Source organism: Polistes dominula, unplaced genomic scaffold, assembly GCF_049000335.1.
Source record: "Polistes dominula isolate Pdom_NZ unplaced genomic scaffold, Pdom_raw_medaka contig_37, whole genome shotgun sequence".
NCBI lineage: Eukaryota > Metazoa > Arthropoda > Insecta > Hymenoptera > Vespidae > Polistes > Polistes dominula.
In genome coordinates, this window is record NW_028301169.1 from 2,747,504 (window position 1) to 2,771,958 (window position 24,455).

General features: G+C 27.7%; 1 protein-coding gene across 3 annotated transcripts in view; it reads right to left on the reverse strand.

Annotated features, from left to right (window-relative positions):
• pio (zona pellucida domain-containing protein piopio) overlaps positions 1 to 24,455 on the reverse strand; it is an 86,903-nt gene that overhangs the window by 13,387 nt on the left and 49,061 nt on the right. For all 3 annotated transcript variants that reach the window (XM_015327569.2, XM_089179074.1, XM_089179075.1), the window contains one exon: positions 22,334 to 22,548. In XM_015327569.2, coding sequence (XP_015183055.1) covers positions 22,334 to 22,548 — 215 coding nt within the window. The remainder of the gene's footprint in view (positions 1 to 22,333; positions 22,549 to 24,455) is intronic.

Sequence of the window (24,455 nt, forward strand, 5' to 3'; positions counted from 1 at the left end):
CTTCTGCTGTTGTTGCTGCTTCTGCTTCTGCTGACGTTGTTACTGCAGCTGCAACTCAGAGTAGCTGCATGAACAACTGACCGGACGTCGAACCCGAGAAATGCTTCTCGTCTTTGCACGAGATGTATCGTAATAAGTATACAAAGTGCCTTGCAGCTAGGGCAAATCTTAAGTGTGTGGATTCAAGGGACTCCTTTCTTTATACTACTACTATTACTTGTTACGTTTAACATGTTTATATCTTTTATTTTCTTCAAACCTTTCGATAAATCTTTTAGTACTAACAGTAGTAGTAGTAGTAGTAGTAGTAATAGTAGTAGTAGTAGTAGTAGGTCCAGTTGGAGTTTCATGGAAATGACCTTCGTGAGTTCTCGAACCAATGGAATGCGAAAATCCCGAAGAAGGCTCGTTCCGCTAGATCGCTTTTGATAGGCTACAGGGATATATAAGTATTCTTAGAAAAGGAAAATTACTAAAGTTGATGATTTCCAAGAGAGAGTGAGTGAGAGAGATAGATCGATTCGGTTTGGAACAATTTCTCGTTGTTGGTTGGAGTATGAGAATGTAATTAGAATGTTGTTTGATGCTTCTTCCTGTTCTGTAGATCTCATCGTGACGATTAAACTTGAGATCACGAATTATGCAACGGAGCAATGTTCTCTCTTTCTCTTTTTCTTTTTCCTTTTACGTGCATCGTGCACGATGCGACTATAAAAGGACGATTGAATGCAACTAACACTGTGTTAACGATAAGCAATGATTATTTTTCAATTTACGTTTCACGTTTCTCATTGTTAAATAAATACACATACACAAATCGTGACATTAATCTTGATTTATAATTATCGTATTATAAAAAATATCAGTGATATAACACGCCATACACTAACTTATCAAATTTCACCCTTCCTCCTTCTATTTTTTAATTAGATACTATTTAATAAAATGAAGAATTATTGTATAACTATTTTATTTTTTAAATATCATTATATATATATAATATATTAATATAATTAAAATAATAATTAAATTAATATATAATAATATATTATTATATATATATTTATTATTTATTATTTTTATTGGGAATTAATTAGCTAATTAAGCTTTGTAGAAGCTTAGAAGTTTAATTAGCTTCTACGAAAGGTAAATAAGCAATTAGCAGGTATATCACCATGTTGGCAACTCCTTACGATGACCAATCGAAAGCCCTGAGGTCAAACTGCAAAATGTTAGTGGAGATTGAAGATGAAACTGACTATTCGATGAGAAGATTATATTTGCAATTCATTGCATTTACCGGTTTTTTTTTTTACAGTTTTTCCCCCTCTACCTCTCTCTCTTTTTTAAGATTCTTCCAGAATATTAAACGATAACCATAAGTTGATTTTCTTTTCTGAAATTTCTATAAACTTTTGACTGTGGATTAAGAGTATCTTCAACATTCAAAAAGGAGAGGGGGAGGAGAGGGCAGGTGAGGTGAAGAGAGGAGAGAAAGAGAGAAGAGAGAGAGAGAGAGAGAAAATTCCATCGTTGGAGGTGTGCAAACATCGCTAAAAATAGCAATGAGCCGAGAATGGAAACGTGCGAGTGTGTTGCACATCCCCTCCCCTTCCCCTTACCCCCTCTTACTCATCCACTTCTTCTTCTTCTTCTTCTTCTTCTTTTTCTTCTTCTTCTTCTTCTTCCTTTTCGTTTTTCTTTTATTTTGGCTATTCTTCTCCCCATAAAACGACGATGCCCGTGAGGGATGCTGTGTGGACCATTAAAATCTCGAGATACCTCTCGAATAGTCGATTTTCGAATAAATTTTAATTTTTTCAAGGTCGAGTAGATATCTTTAAAAAGGTTATAATCAAATGGTAATTTAATTTTAAATAAATCTTTTATAAAATATTTTACAAGGTCGAGTAGACATCTTTAAGTGGTTATAATTGAATAATTGTTAATGTAATGTTTAATTTTAAATGAATTGTTAATAAAATACTTTTCAAGTATCAAATAAATATTTTTAAAAGTTTAATCAAATGACAGTCTATTTTTAAATGAATTTTTAATAAAATACTTTTCAAATATCAAATAAATATTTTTAAAGAGGTAATCAAATAACAGTCTATTTTTAGATAAATTTTAATAAAATATTTTTCAAGGTCGAACAGATATTTTTAAAGTTCATATTTATTTCTTTTTCGTAACTACTAAGGAACGATATTTGAGGTTATAATTTTTTTTCCTTCTTCTTCTTATTCTTCTTGTTCTTTGTTATTTTGTTTGCAAACTTTTGCTAGTATTTTAAGATAATTCGAGAAACATTATAAACTAATCTTGAATGTTATTAATATTGCAATATTATTGTTCGAGTTATCCTTCATAAGAGTACGTATGACGTAAGAGTATTTACTTTTTTAGAAAGAACTATGTCAATGAAATTCAAAAGTGTCGCGCAATGCGTTACAATGGAATGCAAAAGAAAAAAGATAAAAAAGAAAAGAAAAAATAAAATAAAGGTACAGAGAAAAACGTAGTGTACGTTTGTACATACTTGTTAAATGTATAAGTGCACTATTTTTTACGTGACATTTGTACGATGATATTAGTACACTGTAATAATGCGCCTATCAAGGAAATGCAATGCGAGATCGTGTGAATTCTCAAAAGATAAATGTATTTTATTATTTTTTACACGTTGAAACTTTGAGTTTTCTGAATGACGTCATACTGTATATTAAATTTAATTACTTAATCCTTTTCACTCATTCTTATGACACATTTCTTACTAAGCAAATTTTAGTTTCGAAGTGTTTGACTCATAAAATGCAATTATTAAATATTGTAATTATTTAATATATTTAAATTTGATTTTTAAATTTTTTCAAATATTTTTTAATAAAAATAAAATCTTAAATTATAAGACTAGTAAGAAGAAATTCAAGATTTGTAAATTATTTTTTGTTTTGTTTTTAGAATTCATTTTATCCTCATAAATGAGCAATTTTAACCTCAAAACTCGTCATCGGTCGATTTTAGCGACACACAGCGGTGATCACTTTTAAAACGGAGCGGCAGTTAACTGGTTAAAGAATTGCATTGAATTGGTAAAACAAAAAAAATTAATTAACACAAAGTTTAAAATATATAACATTTATATTCAAATTAAAAGTTACTAATAGAATGATAATTATGATTAATTACGAACAAACAAAAAGTTAATAATAAGAAAATAAAAAAGAAAAAGTCAAATTATGTATACAAATTTTTTTTCGTATTTTTTCTTTTTTGATTGATAAATTGGGAAAAGGGTAAACAAAAAAATGCACAAAATGGGTCGTTAAATTTCGACAATAAATTTTATATCCTACGTTGGCGATATCTCTGAGAGACACTCTTTCGAAATTGTGTTCTCGTTGAGGTGAGTCATTGGAAAAAAAAAAAAAAAACGAAAAGAGAAAGAGAGAAAAAAAAGAAAAGTAAAAAATACGAAGAGTGGGCGCAAGGATAAATCCTTGATGGTAAAATGTAATATCGAAGGCGAATATAAATCGTATATTAAAAAAATCATCATTCTAATCATTTAAAAATCCAAATTACGAAACAGAAAGAAATGATTCAATTGAAAAAAAAAGGAGAAAACGAAATGACGAAAGAAAAATGGTAGGCGTTTGTGACAGATGTACAAAAAGTAATCGATAATTCTAAATTATTTCAAGTGTGGGTAGGTGGTGTCTCGTTTTTTTTAATTAAAATAAAATGTTAAACTAAACTCTCAAACCTTTTTTTTTTCTCAGTATTTCTTCTGTTGTCCTTGAAAGACAAACTCAGAACAGAGAGAGAGAGAGAATCTTTCTTTCTTTCCAAGAGAAATCGAGTTTTATATTACCTTTTTCTTTCACTCTTTCATGTTGTTCTTGTCTATGAGCATATATATGTGTATATATGTGTGTATAGGATGGACCATACCATTGAATTAGGCTTCTTTCACCCTTTTCTCATCCTATTTCTTATTCCATTCTCCTCATGGCTTTGCTAAGAGAGCCACTTTTTCTTACCGAACGTGATATTTAAGGATCTCCGAAGGGGATACTTAAACTAATTCCACGAAACGAGAACTTGTACTTGAATAACCCTATCTATGTATGTATCTCTTGTAACTTTGTAAGAAGAAGAAGGAAAAGAAGGGGGTAAACACAAAAAAAATATTTATTAAAGAAAAAGATGAAACATTCGCGAAAAGTATATTGTAATTTTATGTTGTTCAAACGTTTATCGTACCCATATTTCCTATTATTATTATTATTATTATTATTATTATTGTAAATAATAATTTCAAGTACTTATATATAAAAATTCAGTGCTACATTGTCGGTTTTCCAATTAATTTCAAAATTACTGAACCGATCTTAATGAAACTTTTTTTTACTTTATGTAATTTTTTCCAACTTAGGTTATAATATAATGTAAGATAGTTTTTATCGCCATTATTTTTTATTTTTTATTGCTAATTTAAGGGTTTTTATTATTTAGAGGTTAAGTTTCTAGATTCTGTAAGTTTTCAATAGATGGCGCTGTATAACAATTCAATTATAACACAACTAACCTTACTTTTTATATTTTTTCGTGTATTATTATTTTATTTATTCCATTTTAATTGTGATATTATTTTGTGTGTTGTTATAATTTACTAAATAATTTAGAATTATATTAAATCAACATTTTATAACAAAGCTACAGCAAGACATGGCTGCAGTATTCTAGTATACCAATATCTTGATTTTTTTCTTTACCTTATAAGTAAGAAATGTTGAGAACAAAAATATATTACCTGTTGGTATATCGTAATTTCTTAATTTTTTAAATAAATATAAATCTTTTCGCGAACATGTTATGTTAAAAACCTTTGAAATATTTAAGCTTCGTTAAAAGCAAACGTTTGGTATAGTTAGAACACTTCTCAACCCTTTTTCCTTATCCACCCACACACCTGTCTACATGTCTCACTCTTTTTTTACTATGCTTTGTAAATATTTAAATATTCATTAACACTTTAAAAAGGATACTGACGATGACTGACACGAAATTTACATCAACAGTAAAAACGAAACGTCTTAAGGTTGTATCCAAGTGTAATCGCATTCCTGGTCCTTTCAACGATCTATTCTCGATACATATATGTATATATACACATAGTACATATACATATGTACAAACTCAAAGTCGTTCTGGCATTCGGACTTGTTCAACCAGATTCACCTTTATGTTTTTGCTACCTAGGAGAATCTTAAGTCTCGTCTTATTTTTCTTCTTCTTCTTCTACTTTATTTTCTAATTTATCCGCATACTTTAACGTGAATTCACGTACAGAAATAAGTATCTTAGTTTCTCACTTTCAAATGACATTGATCGAATTGTCGACACTCGAATTTGTTATTCGATAATTAATTATTTTACAGACATTTTTTTTTTTTTATATCGAGTTAACAGTATTTTGTATGATGAATGAGATATTTGTTTTTTACTCGAAGCAATTATTTCTTATATATATAATCATTATTAATTATGTTTGTTTAATAAATCAATTATTTAACTTCGTCTAAATGACCTTCGTTTTTTACTAAACGTATTTCCATTTTTGCAAATATATTATTTAAATTATTTTTCATTATTTTCTATTCTTTATATCTTCATTTCCATTTTTGTTAACTTTTGACCAACTTTTTATCTTCTATGTTAAACTATGACGTTAAATATATATAAATATTCTTATTATTCAAAAAAAAAAAAGAAATCATCATGATTGACCTAACTACAAGTGTCAAGAACCTCAAGAAGATGTTTCCGTAATAATCGTTCAATTATATTTTATACTTATAAAAGTTAGGTTACCTTAGCTCGTTATAACGGAAAAGGTCGACCATGTTCATAGAAAAAGATTAAGAAAGAAAAAAAACAAAAGAAAAAGAAAAAAAGATTAAAAACGTTGAATACTTTCACACGATCGTAATTTCCTTACTCATCCGTCCACCAAGCTCAACAATTTCCGGGGATCTTCTTTCAATTTCCTCAATGATCCTTTTCTATAAGTTACTTCATTCTTATACTTATTTATTTTATTTAGTTAGATTCTCTCACGATTATTTAATATTACAAGAAAGGGATTCATAATGATTGATATTTTAATTAATTTTAATTAATCGTCCCTTTTAACATGATTCAATTATCTAATTTATTTTATATTTTTATTTTGTTGAATAAATGATTAATCACATTCCTATAATCCTATCTCATAAAGCACAAATATTTGTTTAGCAACTCATGCGAATTCCAATTTTGTCAAGGTAAGAAGTCTTCTATAATAATAATAATCTAATAAAAAAAATATCAAACGTTTAAAAAGCCTATTTCCACCTTCCACAATCTTTTACGATTATACTGCAGTTGCTGTTTCATATGTTACTTCTGATTCAGACACACTTGGTAGCTCCTTTCTTCTAAAGGACTTTTAACATCTTGCAGAACACGCTTGAAGCTTTGGATTTGCTTAAGGAGATTGAACGGCGTCTCTTCTTTATGGGATATAAGCGTCGAGAGAAACGGAAAGAGAAGTAGTATATGGTGGTAGTGCTAGGGGGCTCACTCACATGGCTATTGAATAATCGTAGGCTTGAATCTTACTATAAAGTATTCTCTCTCCTTCCTGCTATATATTTCCTCTGGCAGGATTCGAGCAACTCCACCTCTCATCTTTGAACAAAATAAAAAGAAAAAGAAGAAGAGGAGGAGGAGGAAGAAGAGGAATGGGAGGTGGAATAGGAGGTTACAAAGTCGAACGTAAATCTTCTACCTTTTGATATAACTTAATCGTTAAACTCACTGTGATTTCTAATGCTAATCACACGTTAAGTCTTCTTACAAATCTTCATCCTGTTAGATACGTTCTTAGTTACAAAATTACGAAAGGGGAACAAGTGTATGTTCTATATACATGAGAGGGTTAAAAGAAGAAAATAGAGATAGAAGATCAGGATCTATGATAAAACTATAATACCCTTGTGTATGTTGTGTCCAGAGTTCTACTACGTATACCAGATGAACTACATCGATAACTTGCAGTGGTTAAACATGGTATTATTACCCCTTGCTACCAATTAGACTTTTATTTTAGTACAGATCGATTCTACGATTGGAAGGAAGGAAGAAAGGAAATGAAGGAAGGATGCTATCCAATAACATTGATCGACTGATCGATTAAAAGTTTCCTTTGGATTTGATCTTAAGATTAACTCGATCAATCTTTATACATATATATATATATATGTCTTGTCTGAGGATCTTCTTGGAAGTAAATTAATCTAACATACACACATAGGTATTAAATTCTACTTAAATAACCTATTGGATTTGAAGATAAGAATACAAGATATAAGAACAAAAGATGATGAAGAACAATCTATTAATAATAGTTCATGTTTGTTTTCTTACCATATAACAAATTATATGTTCAATTGTAAACGTTGTAGAAGTAAAAATGTTATTTGAAAAAGTGTAGGAAAAAAAAATAAAAGTATTGATCAGAAGAATATCCAATTAGATTTAACTTAAACATCTTATATAAAAGATACAAATAATAAGATATAAACTATAGGATAATCAATAAAGAATCCTTGTTTGAAATTTGAAATGGTAAAGTGGTCACTGAGTATTAAATTAGATTCAATTTAAACATCCTATATAAAAAAAGATACATAGAATAATCAATAAATAATCCTTGTATGTTCTCTTACGATAGAAACAAATTGTGCATTGAGCGATAAAACTTTAGAAACGAGTTTAAATAGTTGCAAGTTGATTTCAGGAAAACCTTGCAGAGAAGAATGTTACTTTGGAGGATCCAAAGAAATAAAAATAAAAGTTGTCGCGAAGAGATCTCGTCGCTGACCACGGCGCCAGCATTGTCCCTCAGGTCTCCTGGACAACCTTAAGTGAGAAAGAGAAAGAGAAAGAAAGAAAGAAAGAAAGAAAGAAACAAGAAGAACAAAACGAAAAATAAGAATAAAAAGAAGATAGTAGCTTGACTCTCGACTTCCAACAGTGGAAAGGGTGAAGAGAGAAGATGTAAAAGGGAAGGAAAGAGGAGGAGGAGGAGGAGAAGGAGGAGGATGGAAGGGATAAGAAGAAGAGGACAGCGGTCTCAGGGCAAAGAGAAAAGGACTTGGGGAAAGACCGGTCTCACCTTCTCTTTCTTTCACATTGGTTAGAGTTATGGCGTATCCTTGCAAACAGGCGTCCTCAGCCTGCAAAAGCAGCCGCAGGAGGTGCCTCGCTAGGCCCTCAGTCAGAGGTCAACGAGGATGGAAGGACTTGTATATATCGATGCTTAGCTAGAAAGAGATAGGGAGTGAGCTAAACTTTAGCATATTGTTCAGAGGTTCTTCACTCAAAGATCTTAGATGATACTCTTCTTAGATTTTCACCTAAGCGGTTAAGTAAGTTCTGGTTAACCTTAGGATAACAGTGAGAAACCTTTTGAGATATTTCAAAGTTTCTCAAGGTACTTCTATGGTGGTGGTAGTTCAAGAACATTTAATGTTCTTATGTTTATACTTGAATGATGTCATTCCTTTTTTTTTTATGGGTAATGAAATATATTCCTGTTTGGAAAATGGCAAGTAATTTCCTCCCCCACTTCTTCTTCTTCTCTTTTTCTTTCTTTTCTTTCTTGAACGTTACTTGATTAGTACCTCTGTTAAAGGAAACAAGATAAATTCCGTATGATAATAAAAAGAGAAAAAAAAGTGATAAAAATAGAAGGAAGTATTATATTTATTTGGATAGAAGAAGTTCCGCGTTGCATTTCCTCGACTGTTAATCGCCCAGCTGAAACGTTGAAACCGCTGAAGCAATCAATACCGATACCGTTAGGGCATCTTGCCAAGGCCGTTATATCCAATAAGAGAAGAAAAATTCTCGAGTAACTATGCTGCAAGAATTGTTGCAAGAATTCAACTGATCATTAAAAGATGAAGATATAATATCACGTGTCTGTGTATGTGTGGTATGATTTTAGGATACTTTTGTAAAAAATTAGGATGAGATATGGTTGGTTTCCCAGTATGTTTCGTTTCCAAAAAAAAAAAAAAAAAAAAAAAATAAAACAAAATACAAAAAACCAAGAAGGGTCTCAAAAAAGATTATATGAATTCTTGATGCATGGTTTAAAAGGGAAGGGCGGGGTGGGGAGGGGGGTGGGGGGGGTGAACAATGGACCATTTGATGAAGGGGATTCTACCTGGACGTGAAACGACCAAGCCTTGGTCCACTGCTTGCGGAAAATATGCAGCTTCTTCTTCTTCTTCTACTTCTTCTTCTTTTACCCTACAAGGCTCAACCGCCTCGTACGTTTCAGTGGTTCTCAACCATCACCTCCACCTCCTCCTTCTTCTCTCCCTCTTTTTCCACCTCCCACATTTTCTTCAAAATACGTCAAACACTATTCAAGTTGATTGACACATAACTAAACCCTTTTATTTATAGGAATAAGGAATAAGAATTTAGAAACTACTCTATGAAATTATATTCATCGTCATCGAACACTTTTCGATCAAAATAATCGATCATCTTCGATTCGATGTTGACGTACCGTAACATTTATGGAAATGTAACGGATGGCATAACGGTTTACTTATTAGAAGTATAATACAGCATGACAAGAAGAGAAGCCCTGACGTTAGCACTAAAGTTTGCTCGCCAACTTTGATGCTCTTCTTCTTCTTCCTTTTTGTCGAAGCCCGTTCTTCTCTCTCTCTCTCTCTCTCTCTCTTTCTATCCGCCATTATGGTACTTAACTACGGGTATGCCAAAGCGAGTATGACCTTGAAGAAGTCCATTGGAATCGAACGATTCGATTTAACGCTACGAACAGTTTCATTGTGATTACTAGAATACCTTCGTTGCTTTACAAAAGTCTTTTGCTGTACGGTATTGATGAACAAATAAAAAAAAAAAAAAAATAACAAAATGTATCCTGAATTTATCTCTAATCTTATTAAATGTAGACTCAATTTTTGACGTTCAAATTTCTATTTCGTTATCAATGCATGACGACCTAATTTTGATGTTTGTTTTGTTTTAAATGATAAAAATTTTCTAAAATTTCTAAATGAATTTAAATTAAGATAATCAAGATATCGCGCTTGCGCAATAATTTCCAAATGGCACCAACGTGGAGCCACCGAACGTCATAGTGTTAATAAATAAATTAAACATAATATAACTAAATGTTTTTTTTTCTATTTTTAATTTTATAATTAGCCACATGTGCATTCTGCATACATAATCTTCTTTTATATGTTTATTTTATATATTTCATTTTCAATTGGAAAAAAAGGTAGATATTATATCTAATGAATTTGTATCTTTATGCAAATGAGAATGAGACGATCCGGGTAGCCGAAATCAGCGATGAACATCGTCTAGACGTATGGTAATAAGTAGTAGTATAACTGAATGGTGAATAAATTCTTGGTGTTTGTCGGCACATACTCGCTAAATGAGTTGAATAAAGATAGAAATATATATAAAAGCAAAAAAAATGAAAGAGAGAGAGAGAGAGAATGGTAGATGAAAAAGAAGGTAGTATAGCGTATCCAAAGGAAAGGAAGGAGGTGAAAGTCGGCTATTAATTCTCTCGTGCACTTTAAAAGACACCCAAGAAACACAACCAAGGTAGGGGGGTAGGTAATCGCGAAATGACCGCACGCTGGACAACGTTGAGTCCTTTCTTTCTCACGACGACGACGACTACTACGACGATACTTCGCACGATCTTAAAGAATAAAAAAGAAAAAGAAGAAAAAGAAAATAGAAATGAGAAAGAAATAAGCAAGGCCTCCTTTTTTTTACTATCTCGAAACGCCCACGAATGTTTTTTTTTTTGTTTAATTAAATCCCACGTTGATATAATGTCCTCTCTATTTTTTCTTTCATATATATAATATATATATACATATTGTTAGGTTATGTTTGTTATAACCTATACATAACCTAAGCATAACATGTTAGTTATAATTGCATTACATTCAAATATACATATTGTTAGGTTATGTTTGCTATAACCTATGTATAACCTAAGCATTACATGTTAGTTATAATAGTATTATATTCAATATATATTGAAAATAAGAAAATGTTTAAATTAATAATAATATATAATATAATATAATAACACTAATGTATAATATAATATATTTATAAAATATATAATAATATAATAACAATTTATATTAGCATATATTATTTCTATCGAGTATTAAAAATAAAAGTATTTTAACATGAGAAAATAAATGAAGAAAATTATTATTTGATCAATTTATTGTCAATCCTATCGTATTGAAGTACGTTCTATAACCTTAAAAAAAATAATGTTAACAGGATAAACCTTCTTTTACGATATTACGTTGACGTGAACGATAAAATACATCGTATTGGTATTAACATTAGATATTATCGTATCTAACGTAAATCGCTTATTTAAGATTCTTCATTACTCATCTCAACTTTTAGATCCAACTAATTCTTAGCTTGGATATTCTTATAGGTCCATTGATTTGATCGAAAGAAAAAAAGGACAATCGTTGGAAAAAAGTGGGCTGTCACTAAGCGAGATCAGAAGGCAAAAAAAAAAGAATATAATAAAAGAAAAAAAGGTATGGGTAAGGCTCATGTGTAATTTACAGGCCGCGAGTTAAGATTTTACGATGTAATTGGGCCTCGGGAAGAAGTACCTGGTACCAATCCTGTAACCGGTGGTTACCTCACTACTAGGAAAATATTACAAGGTCTACATATATCCCTTTTATACTACGAGAACTAGCAAGGGCACCATTTGCCGTACTAATGGTACCAACCACCTGCTGCGTAAACGAAAATGAAACTGGATATAACACTAAAGGATGTTTCCTCTACAGATCAAAAAAGATCTAATAAAAATTGACCAATAGTAAAACTCTATTGAATATATTCGGGATGAAATACTAATTACTTTTTTTTTTCAAGGAAAAATTTATTTTAATATAACCTAAATTTCAAATATAACCTAATTCAATATGTAATATAAAATTTATATTAGGTTTACCTAAATTAGGTCTACCAAATTTATTGTAGATGTATCTAAAATTTATTTTAAGTTATATTTGAATTTGGTCTGAATAATGAAATACAAATAATTTGTATATTGGGATCTCTAGTACTTGAATACGCTATCTGGTGGCTAAATTCAAAATTAGAGTAGATAGGTCGAGTTGCTACGCCACTCCCCTGCCAGAGATCCCAATATGTTGTTAAAATATAAGTTTATTGAACGACCAAATTAAAATCTAATTATTTTACTGAAGTATTAGTGTTAGTATAAAAATAATTGGACAAAGTAGATCAGTGAAAACCTAAAATTTAAATAAAAATAAAATTTTAATGTGAATAACTGTTATTTTTTTTTTCAAAATTTGTTTTAGGTTATATTTAAACTTGGTTTGAACAAAAAAATATATAATATTTATAATAAATTATTATATATTATATAATATAATGTGTGTAAAAATGAATCAAATTGATATTTAATTATTTTCACCAAATTATTGTATAATCCATCAAAAGAAAAAAAAAAGAAAAAAGTCTTGGAATTTAAACAAAGTATTAGAACAATTCTATGATTATAAAACTCTCGATATTATCTTACAAAGTCGAATATAATAACAATAGCAATAGTTTCGAGGGAATCTAACTTCTGAGAAATCTTTTCTCTTTGAAAGGAGTCACTTTCTGATCCTCTGGAAAATCAGATCGTAGTCGTTTCGAAAGTATATATTATTATGCATACGCATGGTGTACATTGAAACAAAGAAAAAAAAAATCAAATTAAATTTTTTCTATATAATATATTCTTTTAAATGAACATTATACGATAAATCTTAACAAGAATATATAATTCTGTAATACTGATCGATTTAATTCCATAGAATTGAGTATCTATCGATTTAATACTAAATAATTTTCCCTAGAATTCCCTAGAATTAAACGAACAGATCTTGAATTCTTTAGAATTAAATCTAACGATATTAAATCATATAAACATTCGAATAAATTGAATGATGAATTATTTAAAAGGGAAAATGGTAGGGGGTTACTTTTCAAGGACACTGATATTAGTTAGCATTGAAATCATCATTCAACTTCAGTGTCGTGCAGTGTATTATAACTGGATAAATATTATTGATGTTAACTGCAACTTGGTGCAAGTTAACATGAAACGAAACGATAATTTACGAGAATACTCATATTATATATTTTTATCATTTTTTTTTTTTTTTTTTTTTTAATGTCTCGTACAGACACCACCATTCGTAATAATTTCACGGGACGATTCGTTTTACGATCTTAACCGAGAATATACCTAGGTGGAAACATATCCTTCATGGATTTATTGACAATTCGAAGTTAGTTGCACCCTTTGGTGAATCGTTCAAACCCGTACCGCTGAGTGCAAAGGGGAGAAGAGAGGAGGAGGGGGAGACGGAACTTTATTAAAGTATATATCGCTTATAAAGCAATTAAACGAGTAGCGATAATCTTGCACACTTTTCAATTTCCTAGACATATATATCATATTTATATATTTATGAATGTAGAAATATATTTGCTGGTTTTTTATCTTGTTTTCCTTTTCTTTTTCAATATTTTTTATTTATTGGGACTACTTGTCTTTTGAAGTTTATATATATATATATATATTGGTGTATGATAATTTAATACAAGTACTTAATATATATTAAATTAAATTTAATGTACACGAGGTTAAAAAGATGATCATATTTTCAAAAAAAAAAAGAAATAAAAACAAAAATCAATAAATAATAATTAAAATAAATATTGTAACTTTACACTGAAGATGATAATTTAATATAGTATGATATTTAATATATTCTAGATAGAAATATGAATATATATATATATGTTCTTTTCTTTGATATTTTTATAGATATTTTATATTATATATTATTTTTATATTTATTTTATATTATGGATATTTTTTTAAATTATATTAAAATTATATTAATATTAATTTTATTTACTATAAAATTAAATTATATTATATATATGGATAATATATTATGGGTATTTTAAAAATTATTATTTAAATTTATCTATAATATAAACATTATCTATCTAAATATATAATAATTTAAAAAATACCAATAATTTGTTATCACGAATTAATATTTAATATAAAAAAAAAAAAATCAACAAAAAATATATAAAAACAAAAAAGAATATAAATATCTGGACTACTATTAGCATAAATAAACGAAGTAAAAGTTTAGTGAAAATTCATTAAAATGTTACTTTCTTTGAACGTTGTTAATGACTTGGCATCGAGTTAATTGGAAGCCTTCTACGTTGTCCTCTATTTTACTTGATTTATTTATTCATTTCTTTCTTTCTTTCTTTCTTTCTTTCTGTTTCCCCCCCCCCCCCATTCTTTTCGAATCCCTTCTTCTTTTCTTTTTTTGTACAACTTTTTTTTTATGGATAAAGATGATCAGTAGGATCAAGGAGATTCATAAGTGTAAAAATGAACGAAGAGAGGCAGATGTTATTGCTGGTGCATACTAGCACGGAGGCGGACCCCGGTGGTGTCTGCAACAGATGCGCTATTTGAATATGTCGAACTCGTCTGACCACTCGTTGCTAACTCTCCTTTCGCGTGTTTTCTAAGATCTATCGAACGATTCAAAAGTTATTTATCATGTTTTCTCATGTATACATACATATATATATACATACGATAACTTATCATCATCTTACATTTAAACATTTTTTGGGTTTTTTTTTCTTTCTGTAATTCGTCTTACATTAAATCTAATGATAATTATGTTACTGTATAATAATTTGAAAAAGAAAATGTCTACTCTGGTTCGAATGAGAAAAATGTTGGGTTGTTCGGAAAGTAATTTTGTTTTTCTTTTGTGAAAATGAAGATAATTGTTGTTTTGAGGTTAAACCTTGGTCTTTGAAGTTGGCTTAAAAACAGTTGAAATTGATAAATTTAAACTCTCATCGATCTTACGTGTTGTTATTTGTCGATTTGCATCAACTAATGCCTTTTTTTGTTTTAGGAAAAAATGAAATTACTTTCCGAACAACCCAATATTATTTTTCTCATTCGAATAAAAGTAGACATTTTCTTTTTCCAATTATTATATAGTAACATAATTATCGTTAGATTAATTATTTGTACGGAAGTCATTTGATTTGAATATTTTTCTCTATTTTTATTTCTTTTTTTTTTCCTGTTTTGTAAGAAGGAATTACAAATTTTTAGGTTATGTTGTTCAAAAATAAGTACTTTCATTGAAGATCTTTTTTTAAGTTTATTTTTTCGTTTACTTTTAAATGTTTTCATTTGTCGTTTTATAATATTAAGAAGAAACACAAAAAACAATTAGTTCCAAATTATTTGAAGAAGAGTTATAATTAATTTGTTTAAATTACTTTGAAACTTGTTTCATAACATTTTGTTTCAAATTGTTGGCATATTTTGTATAATTCAATTTTCAAATAAGTAAATGTTTCTTTCATCGTTTTTTTTTTTTTTAATGAAAATTTAATTAAGAATTATATTTTCACGAATGAAAATAAATTTTTGTAATAGTTTATTAACTAATGTTGTTATATTTAATTTTTAACAAATAAAGTGAAAGTCATATCTATTTCTCTCACTCTCTATTTCTCTATCTCAGTCTTTTATTTTATTATCAATTAATAAGATCATTTAATCCAATATTACGAACAACAATACGAATATCAATGTAATTCATGTTTGTCTTTGTATGGTGACGTAAATTCATCGACCTCGATCATGTGGAATGGAGAAAGTGAAATAACGAAATGCACAACACACTTCAGTGAATGAATTTTGAACGAGGAAAGTAAAACTACATATATTATATACCCAAATATATACTTATATGCATCATATGTATATAAATTATTAAAATAATATAATATAATATATATATAAAATTAAAATTATTTTAAATATAAAATATGTATATTTATAATATATAAATTTTAATAAAAAAAAATTTGTAACAAATTTTAATAAATAATAAAATATTTAAAAATAATTTTAATAATTATTATATTTTATTATTATATATATTATATATAATTATTTAATAAAAAATATATAATAATATTAATATAATATTATATTTTAATATTATATTAATTATAATAAAGTTAATATAATAATTATTTAATAAATTTGAAATAAACAAATATTTTGTTTTCTGTTATAACTAATATATGTATATATTGTATTAGTATATTACTATATAGCACTATATATATATATACTAATAATTTAATGCATGAATATTAAATTTATTTAATCAACAACAACCAAACTTTTACGATACTACATTTTTCGATCCATGAAACCTTGAAATATTTTATTATCAAATTTGTTATCATTTATTGAACAATCCTGTATTCCTCTCGATGATCTTCACCATATACATATACATATACAATATATACATATCATACATATATACATATAATCTGTGAAATAAGAGAGAGATACGAAATATGAGAGAGTTTCGTGTACTACACGCACAACATACACACATATATACACACATATATACATTACATATATCGTATTATAAATAATATATTTGTATATGTGAACATAGTATGGAAACTTATAGGAAAAGAATCGAATAGGGACTTTTACTTTTATGATTTGAGCGTGGGCAAAACTCACGTCACTGCCCACAAAGATGTTCAACCAACACCCACTCGAAATTTTCGTTTTAAGGACATTTTCTTGTCTTCTAAAAATATTTGTTCATCGAAGTATAATAGAAGGAAAAAAGAAAAATTAAAAAAAAATAAATAAAATCAAGTATTGTAGAAAAAATTTAATTACGGACAGGTGACAATTAGAAAGCTGATCGTAAAAACATTCGAACGTTTTCTTCGATGAGTTAGCAATAACATATATATATATATATAGATAGAATAAATGCAAAATTCTCTGGGGGAAATAAAAGAAACTAAATTCAAGGACATCGAAGCGTTCGGAGAAAGCGTCGTACCAGGGATTCATTTTATTCTTTTTTTTTTCTTCATATGAGTGATACGAACCTATAATTTAGACGACGACGACGACATGCGTTCGTAACGATGAGACAATTTGTTATAAAATAATTGTTACTTGCTGAGGGAAAATTAGTGTCAAAAAGTAGACCACATTTGAGATGACATGTATACTAATGGGAACACATAATCGTTGGTTTAGTCGAGATACAATTTACATACTTTTATTACTTAATTTTGTAACATATATATCTTGAGTTTAATTTTTTTATTTTTAGAAATTAATGTAAAGTAATTGTTTAGCATATTTTATATCGTTCCCATTGATTATTATTTAAATAAAAATCATAGAAATTGAAAAGGTATACAGTTTAAAAATAAACAAATATAATATTGTTTGTAATGTCATATTGTAATTTGAATCTATAAAAAAATTAATTAATAATTACGTTAATAATTATAAATATAATTTTTTAATCTATGAGATTACCATATTTGTAATAAAAAATTGTAATAAATAGTTAATAATAAATTTTGTTTTTTTAAATAATTTATAAATAATTAATACTAATCAAATATTTCCATATGTTAATTTATTACGATATATATTTATTCATAATAAGTTAAAACACACAAGTGTTACTATTTTACTAAATAAAAATAATTGTATTGTATATCATAAAAATAATTTTATTCCTTCAAATTTATACAAAAATTATATAATATGTCTTTCACTTGCATCTGTTAGTTGCAAGTGAAAGACATATATTATATGCAAATGCATGTGAAAATATGTTGGAAAAATATGTAAAAATTATTGTATTGTATGTAATAAAAATAATTTTGTTCCTTCAAATTTATACAAAAACCTTCAAAAATATATCCACAAATATTATAAAATAGCAATACAATTATTATTTATTTATTTTGTTATCCTTCAATGAATTCTTTTCAATTCACTTGCATCTGTTAGTTGCAAGTGAAAGACATATTATATGCATATGACTGTGAGAAAACGTTGGAAAAATATGTAAGAATTATTACGAACTTCTCCATGTCTATTACACGCGATACCATTAATAACGGGTGTACTAAACGTATAATATAAGAAGTAAAAGTATCACGAACTTATTTACACGGTTAACTGGATATTCAAGCGTAAGATTCAGTATGAGACAAACGAGGTGACGCCTCTTGGTAGCGAAACATGTTGGTGAAGGTGCACGCAAACGACACAACTGTGACGATGAAGGAAGACACACGCCTTACAAATAAGCCGTGAAAAAAAAAATACAAAGAAATAAAGAAAAATGAACGGGGTGAAAGAGTGTGTGGGGGCGGGGTTCGTAAATTGAAGTGTTTGTTGTGTTCCTCGTTAATGCAATCGATAAATCATTTTCTTTTCAATTTTCTGTCATCCCTCGAACCCCCTTACCCATCCCATCGAATGAGAAAATAAATGCTTGAGATTTACAATGAGTTTAATTTTTTGTGTCAAAAAAAAAAAAAGATAAGTTATGATAAATATTTATTTAAATCACGTGTGATTCTATCTACGTAAAACACATACGTACACGTGAAAAATCACACTTGAGAGATTGGTTACGTAAGTGCAAGGGATGGTTACCGAGAAGTACCATATTTGGATTCTTCTATTTAAGTTCAGACATACCTTGAACTAATCTACGAGTTAATTACCTATTCCAAACACGACGAACGCAATTTATGTTAATTTTATGGATTGAGAAAACCATTAGTTTTCTTTCTTTCTTTTTTGTTTTTTGTTTTTACTACTCAATTTTCTCATTCTCGTTGAACGTATTATTTCTTGATAATTATTATATCAATATTATTTGTAATATTGTATTTATTGAAAATATTCTTTCATTATTTTGTACATTTTATTTTAAATATTGTTTATGTTTGATTTGTAGTATCTTCTAATTATTTAAATGTTGTTTGTTTTATGCATTTTATTCTTAATATTGTTTATATTTGAATTGTAATATTTTCTAATTATTTAATTATTATGTAATATTATTGTATATATAAGGAATAATTTTTTTTTATTTTTTTTTATTAAAAATTAACGAAAATTTATTTATTATTATTATTTTTTTTTTTAAATAAAATATATTAAAAATTTTATTGGAGTTATTGGTTTTTGTTAAATTATTATTTTTTAAAGGACCTTCAAAAGTTGTAAACTGTAATTGCACTTAAAGAAGGGATTGTAAAACTGCCCACAGTCCATCGTACGGTCGATCGCACGCCCACGACGACCTCGAGGAATCTTAGAGGTCAAAGACTTCTTACGTCCTGCACGAGCTAACCTCTCACGAACATTGAATCCCTTTTATATTTCACGACAAATTGTTTTTGTGGCCCTTAATCGTATCATTTTATTATTATTGATTAATATTGAAAAACAATTTTGAATGTATTTTTTTATATTTTATACAAATTATATAACAATAATTATTGTATTAAAAAAAAAATTCGAAATACATACACGCGATTTGATAATTACAGAAGATGATTAATGAATCATTTAAATAATATTTCAATCTTTTATTATGTAAGGATAATCGATTTCTCATTAAGGAAGTTTCAAAACTTTGTGAAATTTCTTTTTTTACGATTTCGCTTTCTTTTTACTTTCTTTTCGGGTTTTACAAGTAATAATTTACATAAAAATGTAAATTGGCAAGATCGATGAAATTGAAAAGAGTGAAACCAAACCAATAAAAAATTATAGTCATCGTCATTTCGTTTACAGAATAGCCCAACATTTCTTAGAATTACAATTCTTACAATTTTCAATTTTACAATTTCGATGAACTATGAACAATTTTACAATCCTTTCTTAAACAATTACAATTCGATAATATTGAAAATTACTTAGAAAAACAATTTAAAAAAATTCAATGCCAATAAACAAACAATTTTACTCTCATCGCAAATAAATGACATTGATATTGTAATTAAAAATAAATATATAAAAAAAAAAAAAAATAATAATAAAACGATTTATTTCGATATTTAACCTAACCGTTCTAATTATCACAAATAATGTTCATAAATCTTATAGGTTATCGATCGCCCGAGGATCATTGTAATCTTTATCGATCTACGTAAATCGATAATTGTCTTTAGATCATTTTTCATCCGTGATTTTATTCATCTTCCAATCGTTCCGCACCTCCTTCGTCCTTTCACGATTTATTCCGATGATTAGAATAAACGATATAAGCATCGATAAATGTAAATAAAGACGTGGACAATTATAAAAAAAATTATTAATACCAAAAACAAAATAAAAGTACAAGGATCAAACATGTGTCATAAAGATTTGTTTATCTTCACACGAATCTATCTTTACATTTAGAATGTAAAATCATTTCTATAAGCACATTATCTTATATATACAATATATACTTAAGTTTTTCATTGATAGTTTCGAGAATAGGACGATGAAGATGAAACAACTGGAAGAGGAAGGATATTAATCGTAAATCGAACCAATCGTTTGTATCCTTTCAGTTAAAGTATTCGCGATACTGATTGTTAGTCTATTATCTATAAATGGAAGGAAGCAATTGTGATCCGTTAAGGATACGTTTATTTGCTTATGAAATATGTATAAGGTGAACGATACTATCAGGAATATCTATTTGTTAAATTTACAAATTATAAAAATAATTATTTGTTAGGTAAAATATAATTCGAAAGAAAAATATATAATTTTAAATGTATTAATAAAATATTAAATTAACCAATAAATAGATAAAAAATATAATATTATAATAAAATATTAAAATAAATAAATATTATTTAAGAAGATATAAAATATTACAATTTACAAAAATTACTTTCAACTATTATTACACTACTACTAAACATTATAATAAAAAAAATATTATTAATAAATATACCAAACATAAGAATTAGTACTTATTTCAAAATTCTAATAAAAAATAATATACTATTACAATAATCATACATAATACAATAAATACTATACCAATAATACAACAAATTCCAATACTACATAATTATTTGATAATCAATTGAACAAATCAATAAATAAATGTCCAATTGTTTGAGTAATAAGGTTCACCCTGTATATCTTGGTATACGCGTGTATATGCATCTCCCCCTTTCTATCTTGTACTCGTGCGATCCTCGTAAGAAGAAGGCTGCGAGTCCGGTCACATAACGGTCCAGTTATGGTATGGCAAGGAAGTGATCTCTCGCCTCGACACACGATTCCTTCGTTACACGAACGTGTATAACCCCTTCTATCTCATCCTCCTTCCCCTATCCTTTTTCTCTTCCTCATCCTTATCCTTATCCTCCTCTGCTTCTTCTACATCTTCTTCTCTTTCTTCCTATTTGGCATGTCCTTCTCCCACTCGTTACTCGTTATCTACAATTTATTTTTGTTCTTCTTCATATTCATCTTCACCTTCACCTTCAACTTCATCTTCTTCCTCTTCATCTTCACCTAAATCTTCATCTTCATCTTCAACTTCATCTTCAACTTCATCTTCATTTTCAACTTCAACTCAACTTCAACTTCAACTTTAACTTTAACTTTATCACATCTTCAATTCCAACTTCAACTGTAACTTTAACTTTAATTTTACCTCATCTTGAATTTTAATTTCAACTTTAACTTCAACTTCAGCTTTAACTGTAACTTTAACTTTACTTTATATTCAATTTCAACTTCAACTTTAACTTTAACTTTAACTTTAACTTTAACTTTAACTCAATTTCAACTTCAACTTTAACTTTAACTCTAACTCAATTTCAACTTCAACTTTAACTTTATCTTCATCTTCATCTTTATCTCTTTCTTGTTCTTCCCATTTTACCACTAATCCTTTCAGCATGTACTCGCACGTGTATTCACGCCTCGACAAGCTTTTTTCGCAAGCTATTTTTTTACAAGCAAATACGTACAAGCACGAACGATCGTTAAGCATCGTCACGCTCTAAGTCCTCGTGTTCGTACGTCGAACTTATAAAGAATTTAAATCCATTTCAAAGATATATTTTATTTTATTATTTTTTTATTATTATTATATTATTTATTTATTTATTATAAATAAATCAACGTATGGTATATCGTATAAAATACATTAATTGTAAAACAACAATAAATAAAACTCACCAATTCGGTAGGCATCGTATTGCAGGATCTCAAAGGCAGATTGTAAGTTATCGGTGAAGGTTGACTTCTGTATTCCTGCAGGCAGGAACTATTTTTCGACAAACCCCGGGGATAAACCAAACCGTGAAAATCGGTTTTACCCTCGGTCGAAATGTGCACGATTATTGATTCGCTCGCGCACTCGATTTGCACTGTGCTCGCTATCGCCACGGTTGCTGTAAATCAAAAAATCAAAAAAGTTGTATCAATGATTAAATAAAACGTTTCCAGTCAAAAGTATGCGTAATTAAAAATAATCATAAAGAATTAAAAAAAAAAAAAAAAAAAAACAATCATTATATGTAATTGAAAACAATAAATCAATTTAATTTCAATTTAAAAAGATATTACATTACTGTATATACAATATGTGACCAATATAAATGGGAAACACACACACAATCGTATTACCATAATCCTTTGAATACTATGAACGTGTATTGGGATCTCTGGCTGATGCGTGGCGTAGCAATTCCACCTATTTACTCTAATTTTGAATTTAGCCACCAGATAGCGTATTTAAGTGCTAGAGATTCCAAAATGCCTTTGGTAAATGTTTTCAACGCATATACGTGTTTGTCGATAAATGTAAATAATGTATCATTGTTTTCTGTACTGATTATTAAAATTATGTAAGAAATGAAGACTTTAATTATTAAATATTACAAATAATTTATTATTAGACACGATTAGTAAAATCAATCAATGAAACAAACACATTAATAATAAAGTAATTCCACCCCTATTAAACATTTCATCAAAAAGTATTAAGTACTCAAAAAGGCTAACAAACTTCAAAAGAAAATAGTTGTATTATTTGATAAGATTGCAAATCTAATAGTCAAAATAATTTTGTAGTTACTTATAAGTCATACTATTGTTTTATTTTGTAGATAAAAAAAAAACAATTTCCTATAAAAAGAAAATAAAAAAATACATTGATCATTAATTAACATTTGTTTTATTATTTTTTCAAAGATTGGTATATTATATTGAATTTTAATTAAAAAAAAAATAAATAAATTAAGTATCCATCATATCAAAAAAGGATTAACAATAAGCAAAAACGCATAATTTCTGCATCGATATTAATTAAAAGGACGAGCACGAATCGCACGTTCATCTGATGCGCTAATGCGAGGCTAATTTCGTTTAATGGGTAACACCATACGTATTCTGTAAAATTAATATAACGGTAGAAGCACGGATCGAAGGATCAATTAAATCACCTTACTCTACCATCGGCCATTGTTCACCACTCTCACACGATCTACAGATCGTACAACGTAGATCCTTGTGAACGTGATCGACAAATTTTTAATTAATATTCTATATATAGAGAGAAAATATTCTTCTTCGTCTTTTATTATATATCGAAATAATTTTTAATACATATTATTATTTAAAGTATTAGAGAGTTTTTATTTAAAAAGAAAAATAATATTTTTAATAATTACTTATTATTAAAAAATATTATTCGAAACTATATTTATATAAGTACATTTTGTTGATAATTCATATTAATATTGTATTAATTTATATGTAAGACCAATTTTTAATAAATATTATTATTTATCATGTATTAGTTTTTATTTACAAAAAAAAAAACAAAAATACTATTCAAAATTATATTTATATACGTATATTATTTTTTGATAATTATTTTGATATTATATAATATTATACTAAATATATGTCATATTAATTTATATAAAAAACAAATATGAAATATTTAAATATTTTTTTCCCTAATTTTAGACTGATTTTAATTTTGATATATTTTATAAAAATATTTGAACTGTATATATCTTTATCATTCTCTTTTTACAGGTTTGAAAAGGAATTTCCTTTCTCTTTTTAAATTATAAATTATAAAATATAAATTTAATTATAAATAAATATAAATTTAATAATATAATAGTATAATATATCTTTATATATAAAAATTCAGTGTCACATTTATTGCTAATTTAAGCATTTTTATTATTTAGAGGTTATCTAAGTCTTTAGGTTCTGAAACTTTCCAATAGATGACACTGTAATAGAATTCAATTATTTCGCTGTATTCACGTCATACTTTTCT